The sequence below is a fragment of the Psammomys obesus genome, unplaced genomic scaffold, assembly GCF_907164565.1.
Source record: "Psammomys obesus unplaced genomic scaffold, mPsaObe1.curated_primary_1811, whole genome shotgun sequence".
Lineage (NCBI taxonomy): Eukaryota > Metazoa > Chordata > Mammalia > Rodentia > Muridae > Psammomys > Psammomys obesus.
The window spans coordinates 1,535,660-1,563,027 of record NW_026595981.1 but is presented as its reverse complement, the minus strand read 5'-3'; the positions used below and the strand labels follow the sequence as shown (position 1 = coordinate 1,563,027).

Genomic DNA, 27,368 nt, shown 5'->3' with positions numbered 1-27,368 from the left:
AGTTCCCAGCACTCACATGGCAGCTCACAGACATTCCCTAATTTCAAGGGGTCCTGATGCACAATCTTCTGGCCTCCAAAGATACTAGGGCACAAGTGATGCACATACTTATATGTGAACAAATACATACACAGATTTTTTTGAAAATATAAACTGTCACGTATGTAGCTATGAGAATCAATTACATACGTATTTGAGAGGGTATCTTATATAACTCAGGTTAGCCTTAAATTCTGCTATCTAGCTCTTGCTTCCACCTACACAGGCATGCCTGGTGCCCAAGGAGTTCTAAAGAGGTCACAGGATCCCCTGAAACTGAAGTTATAGTGAGTGCCGGAAATCAATCCTGGGTCCTCTGCAAGAGCCATTTCTCCAGCCCACTTGTTTATTTTTGAGTCAGGTTGCTGTGTAGCCTGGAATTCTATAAGCAGCTAAGGATGACACTGATTCCTGACCCTCTGCCTCCATCTCCTGATTCGGCATCTATAAAGCCAACCAACTGACAAACATCCTTAATAAGCACAAGTACCAGGATTACCAGATCAAAAATCAACCCAGGCTAGCTATACAGTAAGACCCATGACCCCCAGCCCCTTAGATAAACAATTGATTTAAGTAGATACCACTGCAAAACTTCATCCAGGCATAGTGTAGAACAGAGATAGCTTGATAGTTTGATTTCTACAACCCATATGAAACTAGAAAAAACTTCCACAAGCTGTACCAAGTTCCACATGTACACAATCATTGTAATTCATACATATGTATGCCTCATAAACTCACAAAAGGGCTTTAAGACAATGTTTTTAATTTTTAAATTACTTTTAACTTGTTTTGTTTTTGACAGGGTTTCTGTGAGGCCCAGACTGTCCTAGAACTTACTCTGTAAACCAGGCTGGCCTGAACTCAAAGATTTGCCTGCCTCTGCCTCCCAAAGGCACCACCCAGCTCCACCTTTTTTTTCTTTCTTTTTTTTTTTTTTAATTTTATTTTAGGGTTTCTTCTTGGCTGTCCTGAAACCAGCTCTATAGACAAGTCTGCCTCCCTAGTGCTGGAATTAAAGGCTCGATTAACTAGCCTTTCACCACCCAGCTTGTTTTTAAAAAACAAAAAAACCTCACTAAATCTATGGCTCAGCAATTAGGCCAAGGTGATTGGTTAAAGAACCCCAGGGAGGATTCACTGGTTCCTGCCTCCCCAGAGAGGCAATTACAAGTATGCTAGAATGGCAAGCTATAGACTTTTTAACCAAGTGCTCAGGCTTAAACCAAGTGTCTGTGATGGCCATGACAAGCGGCAGAGCAAGGGATCTTCCCCAGGGCCCCAAAGCAATTTCCACACTATAAAATTAAAAACTAAGAATAGAGCTTCAATAAGAGATCAGCAGTTCAAGGACATCTAGGCTAAGAAGCAAGTTCAAGGTTAGCCTGAGTGAGCTACAGGAGACTTTGTCTTGAACAGCGAAGGGGGAAAAGAAACAGTCTTGGTTTTGACTGATGTTTACAATACTGCACAAACATCAAGTGTGAAGTAGAAGAAATAATTTAGAGTAAGACTAAATACTAGTAATGTTGTCCTCATTTAAATTTTTTTTTAAGATTTCATGTTTATTTTTATACCTATTTACTTTATGAGTATGTGTTTCCTGAGTGTATGTATGTGCTCCCAATGCATGCAAGTCTGTGGAGACAAGACAAGAATGTCAGACTCCCTAGAATTGAAGTTCCAGGCAGCTTCGAGTTGCTACATGGGTGCTGGGAACCAAGACTGGAACCCCTGCAAAGAGCAACAAGCACTCTTAACAGCTGAACCATGTCTCCAGCCCTTCATTTATGTATTTATCTGGAAAATGAGTGGTACCTGCTTTGCAGGGCTGTTTCTCTTCCTTGAGGTAGGGTCTCACTATGCAGGCCCAGTAGGCCTGGAACTTGCTATTTATTTAGACCAGGTTGCCCTTGGACTCAAAGAGATCCCCCAGTCTCTGCTTCCAAAGTGTTTTGATTAAAGGCAAGTGCCACCAGCCTGACTATTTTGAGGCATGAAAGAATAGCATTTAAGAGTGGTAGTTAAGAAACAGTGGAGTAACTTTAAAAATTATGGTAGTCAACAGCTGTCTCTTGAGGGGGTTTATGACAGAACCTGGCTATGTAGTTCAATTAATTCAGGATCCTCCAGCCTACATAAGTGCAAGGTAGGACTACAGCACTAGCTGAAAATGGTTGTCTGTTTTGTTCTGAGTCAGTTTCATGCAGCCCAGGCTAGCCTGCCTCTAACCCACTATGCAGTAAAGGATTAGCTCCAGCCTCTGAGTGCTGGGACTACAGGTATGTGTGCTGCCATGCCCATTTAAGGTGTCACAGCGAATCAACTAGGCAAACACTACCAAGAGAGCTCTGCCCTTTTAATAAGTTTTTTTTAGTAAGGTGGCATCTGGTATCACACTACCCACAAGAACCAACAAGGAACACACTACCCTGCCATTCTATTACCTTGCACAGAGCATAGAGAGACCACCTCAATAAGTCAGTCATTTAGAGTCTAATGTAATCCTGGCTGTCCTGGACCCAGAGGGCTGCCACCAGCTTCAAACTGACTATTTACCCACACTAAAGTAACCATTCCAATCAGGCACCCTGGGCCACAGGGAAAAAAAAGTAAAAGATGTGAGTTCCAGAACCAATATGATAAGAGAGAAGCACAAGGAGCCCCTGACCGCTACGCTGTGACAAACATAAATATATGTTTATGACAGCTCCACAAAAATAAATGTAATTGTAAAGGGTAAATTTCAAGTCACAAACCAAGGATGTTACCTTGACTGGTTGTGAGCCAAACCTTAGAGTGTTTGCCTAACACTTATGGACCTGGTTTCAATCTTCAATACAGAAGGAAGTGAGGAAAAGGAAGAAAAGATAAGAAACATCATAGTAATTATGTTTTATATATAAAATCTGGTGCGGTTTTTTTTTGTTGTTGTTCATTTTTAAATTATTTTTATTCTGTGTTCACTTGTGTTTTGCCTGCATGTATGTCTGTGTGAGGGTGTCAGAACCCCCCAAATTGGAGTTTCAGACAGGTGTGAGCTGCCAGGTGGGTGCTGAGAATTGAACCCAAGCCTACTAGAAAAGCAGCCAGTGCTGAGCCATCTTCTACAGCTCCCAAATCTGGTAGTTTTGACAGCACAGTTCTAAAGTATGAGCAAATCTACAAATGTATGTGGGCAAAGTTCTGAACTTAGAACGCTGTTGCCAACTCTTAAGTCTCAAGTATCATTTAGAACCAGTTCTAAGAGAGACAAAATAAAAGCAAATCTATTTGGCCCTAACACTGTCATATTGATTAGCTGGGAGCTAACTCTACTGTTAGCAACTATCCTATCTTGCCTTTTCCCATTCCCACTTACAGAAACAGCTTCAAGAGTTTTAACTTTCTTTTGATCTTATTTTCTACCAAATGGAAAATTTGAAGAAAACCAAAGTTCTCAGGACATGAATCTACAATCATCTGTGTTAAGAGCAACAAAGCTTAGGGAAATTTTAAGTGAGAAAACTAATCTGGGTATGGTGGCATATGTCTGGAAATAAGACCCATGTCTCAAAATAAAAATTAGGGCAGACATGATCGAGAGCATAGCAGACAGATGGATCTCTCAGCCACAGGCCAGCCTGGGTCTGCAAAGCAAGTACCAGGCCACCCAGGAGATAACAGCAGAGACCCTGTCTTAAAAAGAAATTAGCTGGGTATGGTAGAGCAAACATGTAACATTCTGCTACTTGATTGTCACAAGTCTGAAACCAGCCAGGCCCGCAAAGCAAGTTATAGGCCAGCCAAGGATAGAAACCCTATCATCACCAAAATTAAAATAAAAATAGGCACTGGGAAGACAACTTAGCCCATCAAGGGCCCGCAGTACAAGCGTGAAGACTTGAGATCTATCTCCAAAACCTACATAAAAAAATAAATAAATAATTTAATTTTTAAAAACCCACAAGAAAACTGATACTGTCAAATGACAAGTTCATACCAACTGTTCCAGCACAACCATGAATTCATAATTTTTTTTCAAGACATATAGATTTCATGATAAATTTAAGACTGCTTTTTCACAACTTGCTTCTATTTAGTGAGGTTAAACAAGCCCCTGGAACTATTCCTATAGGCCTGGTTAAGCCTCAGCATTTAGTTACAGAATGGGCTCAATCCATAAGGTATGTGGGGAACTCTACCCAACAATTTGAATATAACAGTACTTAACTGTAGCAAACTGGCCACAGAGGCAGTAACTTCACTGTAGTGCTTCAGGTAGAATCCATACCCCGTGATGAATTCTATTTTGCAGCTATCTGGCCTATTGGGAATACTAATTACACACCCACCACTGCCTCTCCAAAAATGTTCAATACTTGTTATTTAAGTACACTTGTATAGATAGACCCACCCACCCACCCCCAAAAACGGAGGAAAAACACTTTAAAAGTAGGCTCTCAGCTCAGCGGTGATGGTTCTTTGCCTTTGATCCCAGCACTCAGAAGGCAGAGCCAAGTGGAGCCAGCATAGTCTATAGATTGAGTCCAGGACAGCTACACATAGAAACCCTGTCTCGAAAAACCAAAAGAAATGTTTGTTTAGTTTAGTTTTTAACATTTTAAATCATGTACTACTATGGGGGATATGTAACAAGGAGGACGAAGGTCTATGTAAACCCTGGTTTGTCTGGAACTTACTATAGATCGAGCTGGCCTCAACTAGTGGAGTTCCTCCTGCCTAGCTCTTCAGTGACCCACACAGTACCAAAAGAAGGAGGAAGGGAAGGGAGGAGGAATGTCATGGACCTTGAATGTGAGCAGGCCACATGAATCATTCATTATGCCTTGAGATGAAATTTCGAAATAAAGACCAGGTTTCTCTAGAAAAATGCTAAGATACTTTATCTTCATAAACATGCTTTAGAGAAGTCATAAAGATACTACTACCACCTAGCCTGGTATGCTGCTGCTTCCTGCACTCAAGAGGAGGATCACCAATTCAAGGCTAGCCTGGGCTATATAGCAATACCCATTCGCAAAAAAAAAAAAAAAAAAAGTATTACAAGTATTACAGGGCTCAGAAATTAAGAGCACTCGCTGTTCTTTTTTTTTTTAATAGTTACTTATTCATTTATTATTTATACAGTATTGTGCCTGCATGTGTGCCTGCACACCAGAAGAGGGCAACAGATTTCCTTATAGATGGCTATGAGGCACCATATGTCATTGCTGGGAATTGAACTCAGGGCCTTTGGAAGAATAGTTGATGACCTTAACCTCTGAGCCACCTCTCCAGCCAGCACTTAATGGAAGTCCAGACTTGAGCTCACAGGACCACATGGAGGCTAATAACTATCTGTAACTCCAGCTTAGAGGATCTGACACCCTCTTTTGACCTTCCAAGGCATCAGGTATTCACACTGTGCACAAAGGAAATAATCCTTTAAAAAAAAAACTATTTCAAAACTGTAAGTGTGTGTGCAATGCGTGCACAGAGTACCTCCTTACCCAGTTACATATAGATCTTAGGGCTGAGGAGAGCTGAATGTTGGGACTGCAGACCTGCTCCACCCCCCTAGCGATGCACTACCCCAAATTTTTCTGTTAAAATGGAGATAACATTCTATTTGTCAATATTGTTATATGAAGTAAAAATTCTTGTGAAAATGCCTTCAATATTTAAGGCTCTAGATGTTGTATTCAAAAATACGTGTAACATAAAGTTCTGGGATTCCTCTTTTATACAGCCTGACTCTAATTTGTATACAAACAAGTACTTTTGAAATACAAGACTACTATATTGCAGTATCAGCCTTACAGTCCTTTAAAAAAAATCTCAGGCAGGGCAGTGGTGACACACACCTTTAATCCCAGCACTTGTGAGGCAGAGGCAGAGATCTTTGTCAGTTCAAGGCCAGCCTGGTTTACAGAGCAAGTTCCAGGACAGCCAGGGCTACACAGAGAAACCCTGTCTCAAAAACTAACCCCCCAAAAGTTTCAGATCGCATCTGAGTACTCAAAAACAACTTATAAAGTTAGAAACATTAATTTGCTGAACTAAAATTTCACTCAGCATAGCAGATTCCAGTTGAGAAATATTTAATACTTTTGGGCTGGAGAGATGGCTCAGAGGTTAAAAGAGCAGTGACTGCTCTTCCAGGACCTGAGTTCAATTCCCAGCAACCACATGGTGGCTCACAACCAACTATAATGAGGTCTGGTGCCCTCTTCTGGCATGCACGTGTACATGCAGACACATTATATACATGATAAATAAATTTAAAAAACAAATATTTAATACTTTCTAGAGATCGGAATGTAGCTCAAAGGTCCAGCACTTGTCAGGCATGAACATGGCCCTGGGCTCCCCAGGACCAAAGAGCAATAAATACTTATTCTCTTGACCAAGCTACCAAAACAATTACAAAAGGTCTGCCTGAAAGATCCCCGGAGGGTATCTTTCGTCTGAGAGACCCCTGCCCAAGGATCAACGAGTCCAGGCGTTCGGATGCAAACAGCAAGAGGCTTTATTGGATACACGGGTACCCGGGGCAGCAGAGTCACTCGGAGGACTTTGCGCGCCCCCTGGGTGGAAAGCTGGGGTTTTTATAGGGTTTTAGAGCAGAAGCGCTGGTACAGAAGCGAGAGGCATGGTTACAGGGGGCTGATTGGTACGTTTACATGAGACCACGGTTTGCGTCAAAGTTTGGCAGGGACACCAAGATTCCAGGAACTGGGTGGTCAAAATGGTCATGATGACCCCTTGACGTGGCCCGCCACCTGTTGTTTTCCTTAGGACCCTTATCTTAACTGGAACAGTCTCACAGATATCCATGAGGGTGATTAACACAAACTGTTTTAGTTCGACTGGGGCAGCCTGACCACAGATATCCCAAGTGGGTGACACAGCTGGGGGTTTCTTAGTAATTTTCCAGTTTCCCATCTAGCCTTCAGAGTTTTACAAAACAGTGGTGTCCCACAAAATGGCGTTAGCTATGTTTAACTTAGGGTGAGGCAGGGGTCTTTCACTGCCTGCTTTCCTGTGCTTTTGCTGTTATTCCCCAGCGCCTTGCCTGTATTCAGCTGACATGCAATCACTTAGTTAACATACTCAAGCCCTGATTCTACTTTAAGACAGTCTGGATTAACTGCAAAGATTTACATCCTCCTGCCTCAAACTCCTACTGGGATTACTCATGAGCCCTTCATAACTTTTTAAATGAAAGGTGTAAAGAGGCTGGACGAGTGGCTCGGCGGTTAAGAGCATTTGTTCTTGAGGACACGAGGTTTGACTCCCAGCATACACATGGTCACGGCTCACAAGTAAGTCCGGTTCCAGGGGATTCAATACCCTCTTCTGACTTCTGCAGGCATCAGGCATACATGCAGTACAATACATAACCAAAGGCAAAACATTCACACAGAAAATAAGTTCTTTAAAAAAGTGAAAAGAGGACCTGTGAGAGAGCTCAGGTAAAAAGACACCTGCCATTAGGCTTGACTACCTTAGTTCAATCTCTAAGACCTTCATGGTGAAAAGAACAATCTTTCACTGACTGGTTTTTGACCTCCACCCGTTGGCCACAACACATGCTAACCCACACAACACATATACACAGCCAGGCATAGTAGCACCACCTTTAATCCCAGCACTGAGGCAGGTGGATCTCTGTAAATTCAAGGCCAGCCTGGTCTACAAAGTGAGTTCCATGACAGTCAGAACTAAATACTGAGACCCAATTAAAAAAAAAAAAAAAACAAACAAAAACCACACATAAACACAAATGCAATTTAAAATGAACAGAATGCTTAGAGAACATCCACAGTAAAAAAAAATCACTTCAAGTAACAGTGATTTATCAATTCTTGATACCCAGATTGTGTAAGACAAGATTTTTTGCTCTGCAAATCTAAAGCACAAAAAGAGCAACTCTATTTTGGAGGGGAGGAGGTGAGAACAGTGTCATTTAACCTGAAATTCACTACTTGCAGCCAAAGCTGTCCTTAAACTCTACATTCTCCTGTCTTCTTCCTTCAGAGCACTGGGGTTACAGTGTATACCACCCACCTTGTGAAGAACATGTCTTGTAAACAAAGGCTGGGGTGGGGACATGACTGTGACACATTTAATCCCAGGAACTTGGAAGGTACAACAGTGAGAACCTGTCTCAGAATGAATGAATGAACGAACGAAATAACAAACAATTATATGTTCTCCATCCTTCCCTAACGAGCACAGTATGTTCTTAAAAAAATGAGGCTTTGGTCCTTTAAACGGCAATCAAGTCAGTGACTCAGAACAGATGCATTTCTGATGTTTCGGCATCCAAAGTGACCCAAGTGACCATGAAGGGGTTAAAAACTCAACAAACTACACCCCACGGAATAAATTCTTTTTCTTTCTATAAAATATTTCTCATTTGTTTTGCATATGGGTGTTTTTGGCTGCATGTATGTCTCTGTACCAGGCATTTGCCTGGTGCCAGAGGCCATGGGATGCCCTGGAACTTGGAGTAGCAGGTGGTTGTTAGCTGTCATGTAGGTGCTGGGAACTGAACCCAAGAACCCTGGAAGAACAGCCAGTGCTCTTAACCACTGAGCCATCTCTCCAGGGAGCTCCCCCCCCCCCAGCTCCCTCCCCCCTTCTTTTAGGAGTCTATGTAACTCTGTCTTAGAACTCAAAAGATCTGCCTCCTGAGTGCTGGGACTGAAGGTATGTACCACCCCACCTAAATAATTTTATTTTTTTCAAACAAGGTTTCATAGCTCAGGCTAGCCTAGACTCTCAGATCCTCCTGCCTTGTCTCCTCTAAGTACAGTTTAAAGGAATATGCCATCATATTAGGCCCTACTAAGCCAATCTGGGTAGGATGAACATTAGCCAAGGACAAAAACAGAACTATCACACAAAATATTACATATGTTGACCACTCTGGTCTCCGAAAAATTAGGAAAACACTTTTTCTGGACAGGCCAAACTCGGCTGCTTGGAAGGATGAGGTAGGAGTATGGCAATGGCAAGTTCAAGGCCAACCTATGACACTTAGTGAGACCCAATCCAAACAAAGCTGGATATGGTTCCATGGTAGATCACTTGACCAGTATGCATAAGACTTTAAGTACAATCCCCAGCAATGACACCCCATAACTTCTCTATACTGTTTTAAATGTATGAAAGTTATAATTTGCTTGACTGTGATGATAACTTGATTAAATTTCACAAAAAACTATTTCTTAGACTACTGACTTGTTAAAAGATTACTAAACTAATCTGGGGGTAGTGGCATACTCCCCAGCACTTGTGAGGCAGAGGCAGAAGGATGTCTTGAGTTCAAGGCCAGACTGATCTATATATTAGTTCTAGGACAGGCAGAGCTCTTGAGAAAGAGAGATTACTAAACTTAATTAAAGTGAACAGGGACAGAGGCAAGTGGCCAGCCTGGTCTACATAGCAAGTCCACAAGGCTACACAGAGAAACCCTGTCTCAAAATATAATGCAAAAAATTAATAAATACATAAAAAAGTTAAGTCTTAGCCTCAAGCTTTAGTGTTTCCTGTATCAACCCCCATTTGGTTCTGTTCTTAAAACACAGCTTCTCACCTCTTCCAAGACCATTAAACAATCTATATAAATTGATTTCTATTCCCTAAGGGGAAGAGAAAAAGATACTTCAGGCACTAGGTTCCATACTGCATGAAAAATAAGATAAACCTAAGACAGTAGCAAAGAAGGAAGGTCAGTTAAAAGGCCAACATTTACACGATTCCAAAGCATTCTTTTACCATACCTGGCATTTTATTTAGTGATTACTACTATAAAACCATTTTTGGTTCCACTAACAAAACTGAATTACCACTCAGTAAGGGAGTGATCACACTTCCTTTGGCTGCCTTCCTCCTCTCCCTTTCTGATTCCCTCACTTATGCCCAATCACAGGAGTGCTTCCCATTTCCTTCCCTCCTTTACAATCTGAAAGAGGGCATAATAAGTCACCATGTGGCTTATCCAGTCTTCTGCTCAATAAGCAACAATGCCAGGCTTTGGTCAAAAACCCTCAGCATTCAAATCCCAAGTATGTTTTAAAATTGATTTGTCTGTTTATTTGGAAGCTACAGTCATATAAGCTTGCAAATCCTTTTTAAAATGACTTTTAGAAACAGACCAAAAAGCTTCCCCCATACTATTTTTAAAAGGGGGGTTATAACATTTACACGAAGACTAAATCCCTACAAAATAGCCTTCAAATTTAATTCCATGTTTCCTCTCAAGAACACTAGATTAATGGGGAAACTTCTTTCCAGAGGGGGAAACCTCCAATACAATCAAACTATTCTGATTATAAACATACTAAAATAAAGACAAGGTTGACCTTGAGCTCCATTTGTACTTTTCCCATCCCACCTCCTCCTGCTCCCAACAGGAGCCCAGCTTAGTGCAAAAAGCAACTTAAATCTGTAAGACAAAATTCAGTTCAATATCGTTCCTAAATTGGAAGTTTTGAGGCCTGTTCTACTTTCCAAATGCTGGAACAGTAATTTCTGACAAGACTCTAGGACTAGTTCAAAAGCTGCCACAGGACCAAACTGGCATTCAAGGAAAAGAGTCTGACCTAACTTTTGAAAAACAAATGGCTTAACTAATTTGGAAAAAATCTGAGGGACAATTAATTCCAAACATGTCTCCTCCCAACCCTGCAAACATTAAAATCGCAGGAGTCAGTCTGTCTTAGTGCACATGCCTTTATCCCAGTACTCAGAGGTAGACAGGTGGATCTCCTGAGTTCGAGGCCAGTCTGGTCTACATTGTGAGTTTCAGGATAGCCAGGGCTACATAGTGAGACCCTGTCTCAAAAAAGCAAATAAATAAATAATTCACAGGAACCATATAATCGACTTTTTAAATACTAGTTTGGGACATGGGAGGGGATGAGGAAAAGAGGGTGGGATTGGAAGAGGAAGAGGGAGGAGGCTACAGCTGGGATACAAAGTGAATAAACCGTAATTAATAAAATTTAAAAATAAATTCTAGTTTGATGAAATATTGCCCTAACTCAATTATCTAGCTACAGAATTAGGGGACAGTAGGGCTATACAAGCAACCGACCAGACAAACACAATGGGTATTTCAATGAAATTCTCAAGAGACCAAATTCAAACGAGCTGGGGCTGTAACTGAGTGAGGGCACTGACCTAGCATGTACAAGGGCTTGAGTTCCATCACTTGGGGGTGTCAAATGAACAAATGTTAACCATAAAAATGTGTGCCATAAAACCTTTTATTTAAGATGGATAAAACAGGGCTGGGTGTGGTGCAGTGAGCATTTGCCTTGCGCACTTGCAAGCCTGGGTTCGAACCCTAGTCATAAAACAGGAAAAAAAAACCTATGACCTCCTCCATTCCTAATTTAAATTAATCTCCAAGCCTCAGCGAGTGCTCAAAATAGGTAAAGCTCCCCAAGCCAGGCAAGAACATGCATTCCAAACTCGGGTTGTCAGCCAAAAGTGTTACTAACCATTATTTGAATTAACTAACTTTCAACAGGTCTTTTCCATGTGTCATAATGCTAAACGTGAATGGCAAAATCATTTTTACGAATGGGTACACTGAGGCACCGGCACTGCGACGGCCAATCAGTACTAAGGAGTCCTGGAAAGCCCGATCTCCTCTATTCTATTTTATCCAGCAGAACTCGGTGCTTGTGAAGGTTGGGGGGGGGGGGGGGAAGCAAAAATAAAAAACAGAAAACGCAGGAACTTTGGGATGTCCTGGGTAAGAACAAACGGAGCATGAGTGAGGTTCTGCACCTCCCCGGAAGAAGGCGAGGCCGAAGAGCCCCCAAACCCTTCAACTCCAAGGTGTGCCGGCCTACGCCAAGAAATCCAATCGCAGCATCTCAGCCTGCCTCCGGCGGGGACGAGCTGCGGTGATTCCCACACACTCCACCCTCCCGGGGACCGCTCCCCACCACCGGCCCGGAGACGCTGCCGAGGCTGAGGCTTCTCCTTTGTGAGGCTCCACAGCCGCCGCCCCACACTGGGCCTCCGGGGAAGAGCCACCGCCCCCACCCGCCATGTTTCCCTGAAAGGCGCCCGCGCTACGGCTCCCGGATTCCGCCCTCTCCCGAGCGGCCGCCGCTGCTTCTCACATCACCCCACCCCATTCTCCTCCGCGTCCCGCCGCGATCCCGAAGGCTCCCGTGGGGACGGCGCGCCGGGACGCGGCACCCGCCATCTCCTCCCCCTCCCCCGCCCGGGGACTCGCCCTCCCCCCTCCAGCCGCCATTTTACAACCACCTCCTCCACCCTCCACCCCGGCCTGCTGCCTGGCGAGCGTCTGCTGGCTAAGGACACCGGAGGGGTCAGACTCCCGCGCCCGGAGGCTCCCACCGCCCCGGGCGCCCGCGGGCCAGCTCCTGCCTCCCGACCCACGTCCCCAGCCAGGCTCGGAGGCGATGCCGCCATTTTGTCTCCGGTTCCCGGCCTCTGTGGGCGGCGGCGGAGGGTCCGAGACTTCCAGCCCCCCGGCGCCCCCCCAACTCACCGTCGTATCGCTCGGCCTGCTCTGCCAGCTTCGCCTGGTACACCAGATCCTCCCGATCATCCATAGCGGCAGCGGCTCCGGCAGGGTCTGCGCGACGGATGGAAGCGGATAGCGTCTCCGACTCTCTCAGCTTCTCGCTCCGCGTCCGAGCAGTAAAAATGGCGGCGCCTCAATCCGGGACTTCCGCCTGCGCACGCGGACAACTGCTCAGCTCTATGGCAACCGCTCCCTGGCAACTGGGCGCGGGGGGCGGGCCCGAGGGTTCGGCGCCAGAAAAGGCTGGAACTGCACGACAGACGCCCCTCCTCCGTCGGCTCGGCGGGCGGCCCAGCGGCGAGGCGGGAACTGCGACTCCGACGGAGAGCGGCCCGGGAGAGCCGGGAAGTCTCAGCTGGAAGCGATGTCGGCCTAGACTGCGGTAGGGGAGTGAACCGGAAGCCTGTGCGGCGACCGCGGGCCGGGGGCGGCCTGTGGGAAGACAGCGAGAGGACTGATGGGCTCTTGCAACGGCAGGCCTTCCCCATGGAGAGCAACCTGCACTGTGCCTTCTTGTTTTTCTCATCCATTCGCCCTTTTCAAGTCTTTTTTTTTTTAGCCCCTACTTAAAGATTGACAGGTCAAGAAGGGAGAGCTCGAGTTTTCACGCATCAGCTTCTCTCTTGCCCACACATCGTAAGCATTTTCTTCTCCCCTTCAGCCATATTTTATCTCTTTGGACCCTCAAAGATAGGAATTTTGTTTAAAAGTCTCTGGTTTAGCCTCTCGTGTTGGTTCACGCCTTTAAACCCGGCACTAAGGAGGCAGAGGCAGGCGGATCCACAAAGCAAATTCCAGGTCAGCCAGGGCTACATTGTGAGACCCCTATCGCAAAAAAGGAAAAGGGTCAGGGTAGCCGATCTAGGCTAGTTAGGGAAACCCTGAGTCAAGGGGAGAAGAAAAGTGGCAAAGTGGCATGCCTACTTTGCGGTACAAATTGCACCAGAGGTGGAATAAGGGCAAATTAGCGTTGACGAGCTAGAAATAAATAATCCTCAAAGGGAATTGCTTCATTTGCAATGGCCATGCCTGTTCTGCTTCTGCTTTCCAATGGATTGTCAACATCTTATACTCAATATCTGCTGCTGGGCCGTGGAGGAAATGGGCCTCAAAGTAAATGTGGACTAAAAAGGTTGGAATCAAATTATTATAGGCCTGGGGTCACAAGCCAAGAGGCTTGCATCTTAGTCCATGAATGGAATAAAATTGTTTCGCTTTGTTCAAGTGCTGGGGACTGACCCCAGGGCCTCCAAGCATATGCACTGAGTTATAGTCTTAGCCAGGTAAGCTATGTTTTCATGATGCTGAATGGAAAGTACCATCATCATAATTATACTTAGGTATTGCATATTTGCACTGTGAAAGCAGAGGCAGAAGGGTTGCCAGAGGTTCCAGGCCAGCCTGGACTAGAATACCCTACCTCAGAACACACAGAAAGAAAGAAAACATTGCATAGCAGTACTGAACAAGAACAGTGAGTAATCATATTATAAAAGGTAGTAGTCTCTGGACCGAGAGGAAGGGACGAATAGAAATAGCATCACAGAAAAGCCACAAGACTTTGTAGCTGACCAGCTGTGGGAAATTTAAAAAATTTGACTTCCCTTCTTCTTACCATACCAAAGGAAGGAAGAGCAGGACCAGTAACGTAAAAGAAATACAGACCTGAATATGGTAACTCCTACAATCTCAGCACTGAGCAGCCGAGGCAGGAGAATTGCCATGAGCTTGAAGCCAGCTTTTTTAACATCATTTCAGTTCCAGGCCATCCAGGGCAAGAGTGTAAGAGTATGTCTAAACACAAACAGAAGGCCAGGGTGGAGGTGCACTTGGGAGGCAGAGAAAGTTGGATCTCTGAGTTCCAGGCCAACCCCCTCTACAGAGCAAGTTTCAGGACAGCCACAGCTACTTTGTCTCAAAAAATACACACACACACACACACACAAAATGATAAGAGAGAGAAAAAAAAAAACAAAACGGAATCTAAGAAGAGTTGCTGCCTCTAAGACACAGATAAAAACATGAGCTCTATTTAGCATATGACTGAGCTTCCCCAGGGTTCTTCGGGTAGAATAACAAGCATGAGGCTGAGAGAGGGAACTGAGAAGCCTGGCTGGCAGTGCATGTAGCCCAGCTCTGACACATTGGGCACCCTCAGCCGCACATCAAATGCAAACCGGCCCTGGGTATTGCAGAGAAGCATTTTCACAAAAATCAAGATATTTTCCTATATTTTATATCTTAGGCATCTGTATTTCATTTGCTATAATCATGTTTTGGTTTGTTTTTTTAGATTTATGTACTATAATTTATGTACATTGGGGTTTTACCTATATGTAGGTCTGTATATCATGTGTCTGGTGCCCTGGGAGACCAGAAGCACCAGGAACTGGAGTTAACAGATGGTTGTGAGCCACCGTGTGTGTGCTGTGAACTGAATCCGGGTTCTCTGCAAGAGCAATCAGAGCTCTTAACTGCAGAGACATCTATTACCTGTAAGTAGCTTTTTGTTTTTTTGTTTTTTTAAGGCAGAGTTTTTCTGTGTAGCATTGGCTGTCCTAGAACTTACTCTATAGACCAGGCTGGCCTAGAACTTACTCTATAGACCAGGCTGGCCTTGACCTCACAGAAATCCACCTGCCTCTGACTGTCCGAGTGCTGGGATTAAAGGCATGCACCACCACAACCCAACCCCTGTAACTAGTTTTTAAAAGTAAGATGGAAAAAGCAACTGATATTCTACAAACTCTCCCACTCTGAGGCGGCTCTGACTGTATGTTACCCACTTCTGACCACAAGGTTGCTGGAGACTTCACAACTATTGAAAATCCTTAGGGTGACCACTACAGTAAGTTACATCTCTAAGTGTGTAACCTGGATTTACTTAATAGGCACAGAGGCTGTGGTTGTAGCTCAGTCGGTAGAGTTCTTACCTAGAGTGTGCCGGGTAGTTTTAGGTCAACTTGACATAAACTATAGTCGCCTGAGAGAAGGGAACCTCAGTTAAGAAAATGCCTCCATAAGATCTAGCTGCAGGCAAGCCTGTAGGGCATTTTCTTAATGATTGATGGGGGAGGGTCCACCCCATTGTGGGTATTGCCATCCCTGGGCTGGAGGCTCTGGGTTCTACAAGACAACAGAGAGCAAATCAGTCAGCAGCACCCTTCATGGCCTTTGCATTGGGTCCCGCTTCCAGATTCCCACCTTGTCCGAGTTCCTTTGAAGATGAACTGTGATGTGAAAGCATAAGCTGAATAAACGCTTACTTCCTCCAGTTTCTTTGGTCACAGTGTTTAATCGCTGCAATAGTAATCCTAGCTAAGACACTTAGCTTACACAAAACCCTGTATACCACCGCATAGGTAACCATGGTTAATCCCAGCGCTTAGGTGTCTGAGGCCAGCCTGGTATATATGGCCAGTTCCAGGCCAGTAAAGGCTACACAGTGAGACCCAGTCTCAAAACAGAAACAAAAAAAAATCACCCATTCTAGTACAGGCTGTGATCCCATACTCTGGAAGTAGAGGTAGAAAGATAAAAGGTTCTAGATCATCTTCAATATATATAATATATATATAAGTCTAAGTCTGAGTTCAACCTAGGCAACATGAGACCTTGTCTCAAAAAAAAAAAAAAAAGTGAGGGCTGGTAAAATGGCTCAGCAATGGAGGTGTGCTTGCTATCAAAAATCAGGATCTCTTATGGGAGAGAACCAGCTCACAAAATCTGCCCTCTGATCTCCACATGCACACCAAAACACACACCTGTGCACACATACAAACAAATGTAGTAATAGTGGGGGTGTTTTTTGATACAGGGTTTCTCTTTGGAGCCCTGGCTGTCCTGGAACTTGCTCTGTAGAGAAGGCTAGCCCCAAATTCAGAGAGATCCTCCTGCCCCTGGTTTCCCAAGTGCTAGGATTAAAGGTGTGTGCCACCAGCGGACTTCCACTCTTGAGCTTCAGCCTTTGTACACATACACATGTACTAGAAAGATAAATAACTATAACAAATATATTTCTAAGAATCAGGAGAGAGTGCTGGAGTGAGAGCACAGTCAAGTGCCTCATTAGCATGAGGACCCTAATCCAATCTCTCAGAACCCATATGGCCAGCCAGCAAGATCTAGGCTGATGAGAGACCGTGATTCAAAAAAACTCCATGGCACCTAAGGGAAGACAACTGAGGTGGTCCACACACAGGCATGTGCACGTGCTTTCCCCATACTTGCTACATAGCAAAGGACAATAAACTCTTGATCTACCAGATTATAGGTGTGCATCAACCACCATGCCCCAATTTATAAGAGGGGCCACTGCTGAGATCCCAACACCTGGCCTGTGGTATGGATATCAAACAGACCTGTGTAGCAAGAGCAGTGGCCCATAACAAAAAAATTGCAGGCACTTGAACAATTGGTACAAGAGTAGCTAGAAGCTCAACATATAGAAGAGTCTACCAGACCATGGGATTAAGCCATGTTGTAATCAGGAAAATGGAGGATGATAACAGATTTAAGAGCAGTCAACAGAGTAATTCAACCAGTGGGTCCTCTGCAGCCTGAACTTCCTTTATCTTCTTTGTTACCTAGATCATGGCCAATAGTAATGACTGACTTGAAAGACTGCTTTTTCACAATACCCTCGAATGATCAGTATAGGGAAAGGTTTGCTTTCTCAGTACCTACTCTGAACAATAGTGATCCAATAAAAAGATACTACTGGAAGGTACTTCCACAGGAATGTTAAATACTCCAACTTTATGTCAATGTTTTGTTCGACAACCATTAGAAATAATTTGTAGGCAGTTTCCTCAATCTATCATATATCATTATATGGACGATATTTTGTTGGCAGTATCTGATGCAGATACTTTAGAGAAAATGTTTAAGGAAACACAAAGAATTCTTCCATGCTGGGGGTTACAGATTGCTCCAGGAAAAAAAAAAAATACAAAGAGGAGTTATAAAATCAATCAACAAAAAATTCGACCACAAAAGGTACAAATCCTTTGGGGCCAATTGCAAACTCTTAAAGATTTTCAAAAATTAATGGGAGACATTAATTGGCTGAGGGCTACAATTGGATTGAGAACTCATGAGTTAAGTAATTTGTTTCAAACATTACAAGGAGATTCAGATTTAAACAATGCAAGATTTCTAAGAGTTGAAGCAGAAAGACAGTTAATTCTTATAGAACAAAGACTGCAAGATGCATATGTGGCTCGAATTGATCCTAAACTTGACCACATTTTGTCATTCTGCCTTCAACTTATACTCCTATTGGGCTTATTATGTAAAGGGAAGATAGTATTATGGAATGGACTTTCTTAGCACATAAACAAAGTAAAAAATTGAAGACATATATAGAAAATATTTCTGAATTAATTATATAAGGTAGAATAAGACTATGTCAATTGTCAGGGACAGACCCAGCCAAAAGTGTGGTACCTCTCACTAATGCTGAGATCATGTTGGTGTGGGTGATCAGTGAAGATTGGCAAAGAGCTTGTAGTAACTACCTGGGAGAAATTAATAATAAATATCCTAAAAGCAGATGTATTCAGTTTATAAAAATAACTAATTGGATTTTTCCACATATTGTAAAGGGAACACCAATTCCAGAAGCACCAACATTCTATACTGATGCAAACAAGATGGGGATGATAGGTTATCATCAGACAAAAGAAGTCCATATACCTCAGTTCAAAAATCAGAACTTTATGCTATTTTAGATTTTCCTGAATCTCTTAATATAATTACTGATTCTTTATATGCAGAAAGAGTTGTTTTGGATGTAGAGACTGCTGAATTTGTTCCTGATAACTTAGAAGTAACCTCATTATTTATGCAATTGCAACAGGCTATCAGAAGTACAAACTATCCATTATACATTGCTCATATTTGGTCTCACACAGGTTTTGCCAGGTCCATTGGCACAAGGAAATGAGGAAATTGACCAATTACTAATGGGGAATGTGTTAGAAGCCTCCAAATTTCATGAGAAATATGTTAACGAGAAAGTTTTAAAGAAAAAAAATTCTATCACTTGACAACAAGCCAAGGAAATAATAGAAAATGTCCTACATGTTCTCTATACAATCAAATTCCTTTACCTACTGGTAGTAACTCTAGAGGTTCCAAACAAAATGAAATCTGGCAGATGGATGTTTTTCACTTTGCAGAATTTGAAAAACAAAGGTATATACACCATATCATTGACACATACGCAGGGTTTCAGAGGACAACTACTTTAAGTTCTAAAAAGACTAATTTTGTAATTATACACTTACTAGAAATAGTGGCAATTATAGGGATTCCTGTACAAATTAAGACTGATTATGCTATTATATGTATATAATAAAATGAAACAATCCTTTGCATATTACAATATAAGCACAATAAGGGCGTTCCACACAATCCTACAAGACCTTAAAAGAGATGCTTATTAAACAACAGAGTAAAAACCCTAAACTCTAAATTTTCTTAATGTTGGTGAAAAAGGAGCAACTGCAGCTGAGAGACACTGGGTATAGAAAAAAACTGAAGAACTAGGACAACCAATATACTATGAGGATGTGGTAACATAAGAATGGACACCTGAAATAATTTTGAAATGGGGATGTGGTTATGCTTATATATCAACAGGAATGACAAAATATGGTTACCAGCAAGACTTATAAAGATTAGATCTGACCAGGGAGAACCTCTTATCACCTGAGACATGACTGTCCTCACAAAGCAAATAGCCCAGGTGATTCACTCTCACAAACTGCCTCAATTACTGCTTTTTCCAAAATTTGCATGCACATTATCTTCAAAAGGGCTGGCCCAAAGGACAGACAACACAGAGGCTGGACAAGCAACACAGAGAGTGGACAGAAAGCACAGAAAATGGACAGGAAAAGATACAGTTAGCTTTCCTGAGACTTGGCCAATATCCCAAAAGATATCTTTGACTACACGACTTCCCTACTCCCAAAAGGTGAGGAGGATGTTTATTGTTATTTGATGTGTTATTTTACTTTGGCATGAATTAATGTATATTGATAGAAATTTTAAGTATTTTGTATTGTATGTTGATAGAAATTTAAGGTTACTTTGCGTAATTCTATATTAATAGAAATTTAAGGTTATTTAGTATAACTTCAGAAAATTAAAAGATATTTTATGTAATTATTGTATCTTGATGGAAATTTAATGTTTGACTATTGTTTGATGTCAAGTTTTAGTTTCATAGTTCCCATAATTCTTATTGTGTGTAGATTGTTAATGGTAAAGGAGAAATCAATTTTTTTGAAAAACAGAAAGGGGGATATGAAATGGAAGTTTCTGGTTTCTTTGAAGACTCAGTTTTGTCATGTGATGTTCTGCTGGTTGGCTTGGGAGAGGGCATGTGATGATTTGCTGTGAGCTCTCTCGTGCAAGGGGCAACTTTGGCCAGCTGGGAATATCTGTAGGCAGACTCTGAGCAGAGGAGAGATATAGAGGCCCACACACAGTGAGGCGTGGCTTTGTGGAGGGACATCAGCTGTGCTGATCTTCATGCTTCCACACTTGACTTTGCAGAGAGAAACATTCTCTCTCGAGGCAATCCAACTGAGTCTTGGGGCTTTTGCTGGCTTCTCCTGATCTTCTGAATTGTGTTGCTTCTTGGTGTTGTCCTTTGGGCTGGACTGCTGGTATCCTGATGACTGAGTTTGGTAATCCCCTAAAGACCCATCCACCCAAATCAGCAAGAAGCAGATGAAAGAGGTCGACAGCCCTTTTCCTACTAATCTATCTAAGGGGTGGAGAGGTAAAGGTGCTTAAGAACCCTGAATAAAGTTGGTTTGGTGAAAATCTAAGCCTGTAAGTTTTTAGTAGTGCTGGGGGCTGAACATAGGTCTTCATGCATGTCAGGCAAGCATTCTATCAACTGAGCTGCCTCTCCAGCTCCAGTGATAACTGAGGTGAAGTCTCTGCCCTCCCCTGAGTTACCCTTCAGCCCCTGAAACGGTAGCTTCAGCTGTGCTTTACCCTGGGTAACTCCAGCTTACAAAGCAATACTTGGCTCTGCAGGTGCAGAGGCATTGTGACTTATGTGGCTAACCTGCCCAGCACCCTAAAAGTTAAAAGGTGGGGCAACCACAACCCTGTGGTTTAAACCCACGCCTTTAAACCCAGCACGAGAGAGGCAGAGGAAGGTGAATCTCTGTGTGGTCTAGACCAGCATGGTTTACAGAGCTGGTTCCAGGACAGCCAGGGCTACACAGAGAAACCCTGTCTTGAAAAACAAAAGAAAAAAGGAAGTACCACTTATTTTTTTAAAGATTTATTTATTTTATGTATATGAGTGTTCTATCTGCATTTACACCTGCCAGAAGAGGGAATCAGTTCACATTATAGATGGTTGTGAGCCACCATGTGGTTGTTGGGAATTGAACTCATGACCTTTGGAAGAGCAGACAGTGCTCTTAACCACTGAGCCATCTCTCCAGCCCCAGAAGTACCACTTATAAACCTATCAAAGTTGTAAACATAAGAGCACTTGGGTGGTAAAGTAACTTTTATTCCGCTGATGAACCTAGGCCTGGTCCTGGGAGCTTCCGGCCTCTATACAATCTAAGCCTCGGGTGTTTTCAGCCTATGAGACTTACTGCTGAATAAGCTCACCCTTTCTTGTTCTTCCTAAACTCTTGTTGGTCTGTTCAACTCAGCTTTCTGACTCAAACTCCTCTCCTAGATGACTGATTCAATCTGGAGTCTCTCAGTCTTTCACTGAATTGCTCTGCTTGGCCAAACTAACTCCAACAATCTGTTCCAATCTTCTGGCTCCTCATTCTCTGGCTCGTTCTGTTTTCACCTGTGTCTAGCTTGTTCTCTCTTCAACTTCTCTCTGTAAAACTGCCTCCTCTCAGCCAGGCATGGTGTTGCATACCTGTAATCACAGCACTCAGGGAGGCAGATACAGGCAGGTCTCTTGAGTTCGAGGCCAGCCTGGTCTACAAAGCAAATCCAAGACAGCAAAGACTACACAAAGAAACCCTGTCTCAAACAACCCAAAAACCTACCTCCTTTCTCCCTCATTCTTTGTGTTCTCCCTTAAGTAGCTTCCTTTTCCACTGTCCTCTCCTGGGAGTTGGACATATCCTATTTTGTTAAATCTTCTGTGATTCATTACTTTGTCTGCCACCCAATCAGACATCCCTTTCAAACATGGGTGCTTCCTTCTACAAACTAACTTCACCTCCATTGTTTGGGATAAAGGCGTGTGCCTACCGCCACACCTGGACCTAAGCTTTTCTTTACCTGAAACTTGCTCTGCTCCAGGCTGAGCTTGAAATCAGATCTGCTTGGACCTGTCTCCTGGAGTAAAGGCATTGTCTGTATTCCAGCTGGATCACACAGACCTAGAAGGTCTTTGGATGTAATCTCTTGCCAGAGCAGCCATACTCTAAATTAAATTCCTCTACACTTGAGCACATTAAAGCCAAAACCAAAATATTGGGAATATAGTTCACTAGCGTATGAGCACTTGCATACATAAGAGGGCTTCAGTTCTCTTCACAGCACCACACAAACAAGTAAGTAAATAATGGAAACCTGGTCAGAAAAAGTAGGCCTAAGGACTTCTCAAATACCCCCAACCAAGTCAGAGTGTAACACCCCCAGCTGGGCCCCATACACAGGATACACCCCATAACACGGTGATGTCCATGGGCCCTTGTCACCTGACTACTCTGTGTCCCAAGACACTGGCAAGTGGAAAATTGAGGACCATCCTAGAGGCTTTAGCTCAGCCTCCACTCCACTGTTCACAGCTTACTCCAATTTCGGTGTCTTTCTCCACCCACCCTCTGTGGCCTGTACGTGCTACTCAGTTCTGCAGCCCACCTTCAGCCTGAGCGCTGGGCTTGACCTCACGTGCCCTGGCAGCTCTCCACGTTCCTTATTACCATTTTATAAGGTTCTCTCCCTCCCTCTCTCTGTCTCCCCCTTCTTTCTCTGTCTCTGTCTCTCTCTGGATGTCTCTCTCTGCATGTATATGTGTGCATGCATATCTATAACTTTTGAGAGCTCTATCCTACCATTAGGATTCTGGGGCTTAAACTCAGGTCACTGGGCTGGGCAGCAAGTGTCCTTACACACTGAGTTATCTTCTTACCCCACTGCCCCCCGCCCCCTCCGTTTCTCTCAGAGAATCTTGGAATGTAGCCCCTGGCTAGTCTGGCACTCACAGCCTGCCCCTGCCTCCCTAGTGTTATGAATAAAGGTGTGTGTTACCATCTATTTTGCTTTTTGAGACAGACTGTCTTTCTGGGACCTGGAACTCTCCAAATAGCCTAGGATGGCTGGCCAATAAACTCCAGGGCTCTGACTGTCTTCACTCTCTGGTGCTGGGATTACAGACACATTCTGCTACAACTGAAGTTTATATGTGAGTTCTGGGGACTGAACACGTAGTATCTACTCAGCCTCTTTAATAAAAATAAACATTTCATTAACATGGTAATTTTATAGAATGGCACTGTGGCATTTTCATGCACGTACACAAAGTACTTTGGTCATATTCACTCCTATTACCCTCTTGTCCCCCTTACAGCCCTTCCTCTTCACAAGCAGTTCCTTTCCATGTGCGCTCGAGCGTTTCGAGTTTGATCAGCACTGCTTACAGGAGCATGGGCATGGGTTATTTACAGGAGCATGTGCACCGTATGAGTGTCTACACCAACAGAAGAAAATGTCATTAATTGTCAGTGCAGTATAGTTTTATATCAACCTGACACACGCTAAATCATCTGACAGGAGGCCACCTCAATTAAGAAATTCCTCAGCAGGATGATGGTGGTCCACTTTAATGCCAGCACTTAGGAAGCAGAGGCAGGCAGGTCTCTGAGTTCTAGACCAGCCTGGTCTACAGAGTGAGTTCCAGGACAGCCAGGACTACACAGAGAACCCTGTCTTGAAAAAACAACCAACCAATTCCTCTGTAAGTTCAGGTTATGGAAAGCCTGTAGGGCATTTTCTTAATTCATGATGGGTGTGGGAGGGTCCAGCACATTGTGGGTGCTGCCATCCCTCAGCCGGTGGTCCACCAGCTTAGGGTGGACCTATGGGGGTCCATAAGAAAGCAAGCCACGGTAAACAAGTGAGCAGCGTCCCTTCATGGCCTCTACACACCTCCTGCCGCTAAGGCTCCTGTCTGAGCTCCTGTCCTGACCTTTGATGAACAGTGAGATGGAAGTGTAAGCCAAATAAACTCTTTCCTCCCAACTTGCTTTTTGGTGTTTCACCCCAGCAAGAGAAACTCTAAGACACTGACTGCCTCTACATCCTTGGGAGGGGTGCAGCCAGTTACTTCATCTTAACCACTACAGTGACTTCCAAGTGCGTGACAAGCGCACGTGCATGTTTGTACATGTCTGTGAAAGCCAGAACAATGTCACATCCCATTCCTCAGGAGCCACCCGCCTTGTTGGTAGCCATCGCTGTCCTGAACTCACTGTGTAGACGCCTGGACTCATGGAGTCCTGGAGTCATAGAGATCCACCTGTGTCAGCATGCCAATGTTTGTTAGGTCCTGGGGCTTGAACCCAGGTCTTTGTGCTTGCATAGCAAGAGTTGTACCAGCTGCAGTGACTCTGCATTCATGTTGACCTCTGCCTCCAGCAAGCTGGCCTTGGACACTGCTGCTGCTCCTAACCTCTGGTAGCTATCGCACAACCTACGTTGTGTTCTATGTATTCTATGATGTGAGTTAACTTTAATGATCATCACTGGAACAAAAGAACCTGTATTTGCCAACAACCAGCTATCAAGGGAAATCAGGACAAGGTGGCCAAGAGCAGCAATAAAACTTTTGAGTATCGTTTTTATTTATTTATTTATTTTTATTTTTTATTTTTTTAAGATTTATTTAGCTCTCCGGTCTTGGTTCCAAGATGACCAAAAAAATAAAAAAATAAATGAAGAAACAAGAGTCGAGCTAAAAAGGGCTGTGGCCATGTGCAGCCAATTTGCTGCACGAACTGCACCCAGTGCCCGGTGCTTGCCCAAGGACAAAGCCATTAAGAAGGTCGTCACTCGGAACATTGTAGAGGCCACTGCTGTGAGGCACATATCCGAGGCAAGTGTCTTCAGCGCTTCTGTGCTTCCCAAACTCTCTGTGAAGCTGCATTACTGCATGAGCTGCGCCATTCACAGCAAGGCGGCCAGGAGTCCATCTCCTGAAGCCCGGAAGGGCCAAACACCCCCACCACAATTCAGACCTGCTGGCGCTGGACCAGACCTCCACCAAAGCCCGTGTAAAGACAAAAGGCACTGGTCACAGAAGGACAGAGAGAAAAATACTCTGGACAAGTAAAATGGAAGTTATACTTTTTTAAAAAAAAGATTTCTTTTTTATGTACATGAGCACTCTATCTGCATGTCTGCCTGCATGTACACATGCACGCCAGAAGAAGGCACCAGGTCCCAGTGTAGATGGTGTGGGCCACCATGTGGTTGCTGGGAACTGAACTCAGAACTTTTGGAAGAGCAGACATGCTCATAACAGCCTCACTATGTGCTCAGAGACAGCCTAGAACTTGGGCTGGCTTTGAACTCATAGTAATCCTCCTGCCTCTGCCTCTTGAGTACTGAGATGCATACTGTACTTTTCTAATTTTTTTAGACAGCCTCAAACTCACATCAATCTGTCCTCAGCTCTCAGTGTATCCCATATACACTGGAAGTTCAAGTGTGTACCATTTTGCTTGACTTACTTCACTTCTAAGTTGTGTATATCCACTGGCTTTTTTTTTTCTTTGTTTATTTTATGTGTCTGAGAATTTTGCCTTTGTGTCTGTCTGTGCACCGAGTGTGTGCCTGCTGCCCACAGACCAGAAGAGGGCATCAGATCCCCTGGATCTGCAGAGTTGTGAGCTAGCAACTGAACTTGATCCTCTGCAAGAGCAAGTGCTCTTAACCACTGAGGTCCAGTGGCTTTTGGTATTTTGTTGTTGCTGGTTCTGGTTCTTTTAGACAGTCTCACTATATATCCTAGCTGACCGGGAACTGGCTCTGTAGATGCTGGCCTGAAACTCAGACAGGTCTGTCCACTTGACTCTGCTTCCTGAGATTAAAAGCATGTGCCAAGGAGACTGAGAGGCCAGAAAAGGGCATTGGATTCCTTAGAACCACAGTTAATAGTGGTTGTGCCACCATGCCCAGCAATATACTGCTTTTTTGTTTTGCTTTGTTTTCGAGAGTTTCTCTGTGTAGCCTGTGCTGTCTTGGACTCACTTTGTAGATCAGGCTGGCCTTGAACTCACAGAGATTTGCCTGCCTCTGCCTCCCCGAGTGCTGTGATTACAGGTATGCACCACCATGCCTGGCTAATATACTGCTTTTTTTTTTTTTAAGTAATTTATAGAAATCTTCAAACATGTGAAAATTTTTTTTTCTTTTATTTAGTAGCTGCACAGATTGCTCAGTGGCTAAGCCATAGTAGGCACGGGCTCTGCCACCAAGCTCCACTTCTGTTCTCAGACTATGTTATCAGGGCGGTGGTGGGGCACAGCTTCAATCCCAGCACTTGGGAGGCAGACGAAGGCAGATCACTTATGAGTTTGAGGCCAGTCTGGTCTACAGATCAGGTTCCAGGACAGACAGGGCTACACAGAGAAACCCTGTCTTGAGAAAACAAAAATAAAATAAATCAGGTATTTTTTTTTCTCTTACAATGTCACTCATTTTATACTTTTGAGTTTGTTTTATTCTTTGTTTTTGTTTGTTTGTTCATTTTTTGGGAGGGATTGTTTTTGTTTGCTTCAAGTTTCTCTGTGTAACCCTGGCTGTCCTGAAACTCCCTCTGTAGACCACGTTGACTTCAAACTCAGGTTTATCTGCCTCTGCCTCCCAAGTGCTGGATTAAAGGCGTGTGCAACCACTGCCTGGCTCATTTTATCCTCTTATGTGGAGGCCTGGCAACCACAGAGACCAAGAGAGGATATCGGAACCCATTGGGAGCCATGAAGTGCATGCTGGGCTTAACCCCAGGGCCACCAGAAGTATGCCAGTGCTCTTATCCAGTGAGCCACCTCTCCAGTCCAGCATTTACACAATGTTAAATGAATCTGTGTACTTGGATTTACTGTGGTTCACGTAAGTCTAGTTCTAGTTAATACTGTAGCCAAGTGGGTATTTGTCTTGTTGCAAGTGTTAGCTCAAGCCTAGAGCCTCAGACATTGCATATAAGCAGTGTGCTTCTGAACTCTAACCAAGCCCCAGGCTTTGCTTTCTCGAACCACATTTTTTCTTTTCAAATTATTCATGTGTATTTTGACTTCATGCATGTATGTATCATGTGTGTGCCTGGACCTGGAGAACTGGAGTTACAGATGGTTGAGTCATCATGTCAGCACGGTGCTGAGAACTGAACAAGTGCTCTTAGCGAGGGAGCCATCTCTCCAGCCCTTTGAACTACACTGTCTCTTCCTCTCTCTCTCTCTGTCTGTGTATGTAAAAGCACAAAAGAGTATGTGCAGATGTGTACAGACCACATGCATGTGTGTGGAGGTTAGAGGTCAACCTTAGAAGCCATCGGCCTTGAAATGTTAGAACAACATCTCCCACTGTCCCGGACCTCCCTAATGAGGATGGGCTAGTTGCCCAGCAAAGCCCAGGAAACCACCTGACTCCAGCTCATAAGTGTGCACCACTATGCTGAGTTGATTAGGTGATGCCAGGATTGAACTTAGGTCCTCATGATTGTGTGCCAATCACTTTACTGACTGAGCCATCA

The 27,368-nt window shown here is 43.8% G+C and overlaps 1 protein-coding gene and 1 pseudogene across 1 annotated transcript in view; one reads left to right on the top strand and one right to left on the bottom strand.

The window, feature by feature from the left end:
- Ywhae (tyrosine 3-monooxygenase/tryptophan 5-monooxygenase activation protein epsilon) overlaps positions 1 to 12,753 on the bottom strand; it is a 42,641-nt gene extending 29,888 nt beyond the window's left edge. Inside the window, exon 1 of the mRNA XM_055619966.1 lies at positions 12,569 to 12,753. Coding sequence (XP_055475941.1) covers positions 12,569 to 12,632 — 64 coding nt within the window. The 5' untranslated portion in view covers positions 12,633 to 12,753. The remainder of the gene's footprint in view (positions 1 to 12,568) is intronic.
- LOC129685971 (40S ribosomal protein S26-like) lies at positions 12,667 to 24,892 on the top strand (annotated as a pseudogene).
- The last annotated feature ends 2,476 nt before the right edge of the window (positions 24,893 to 27,368 follow it).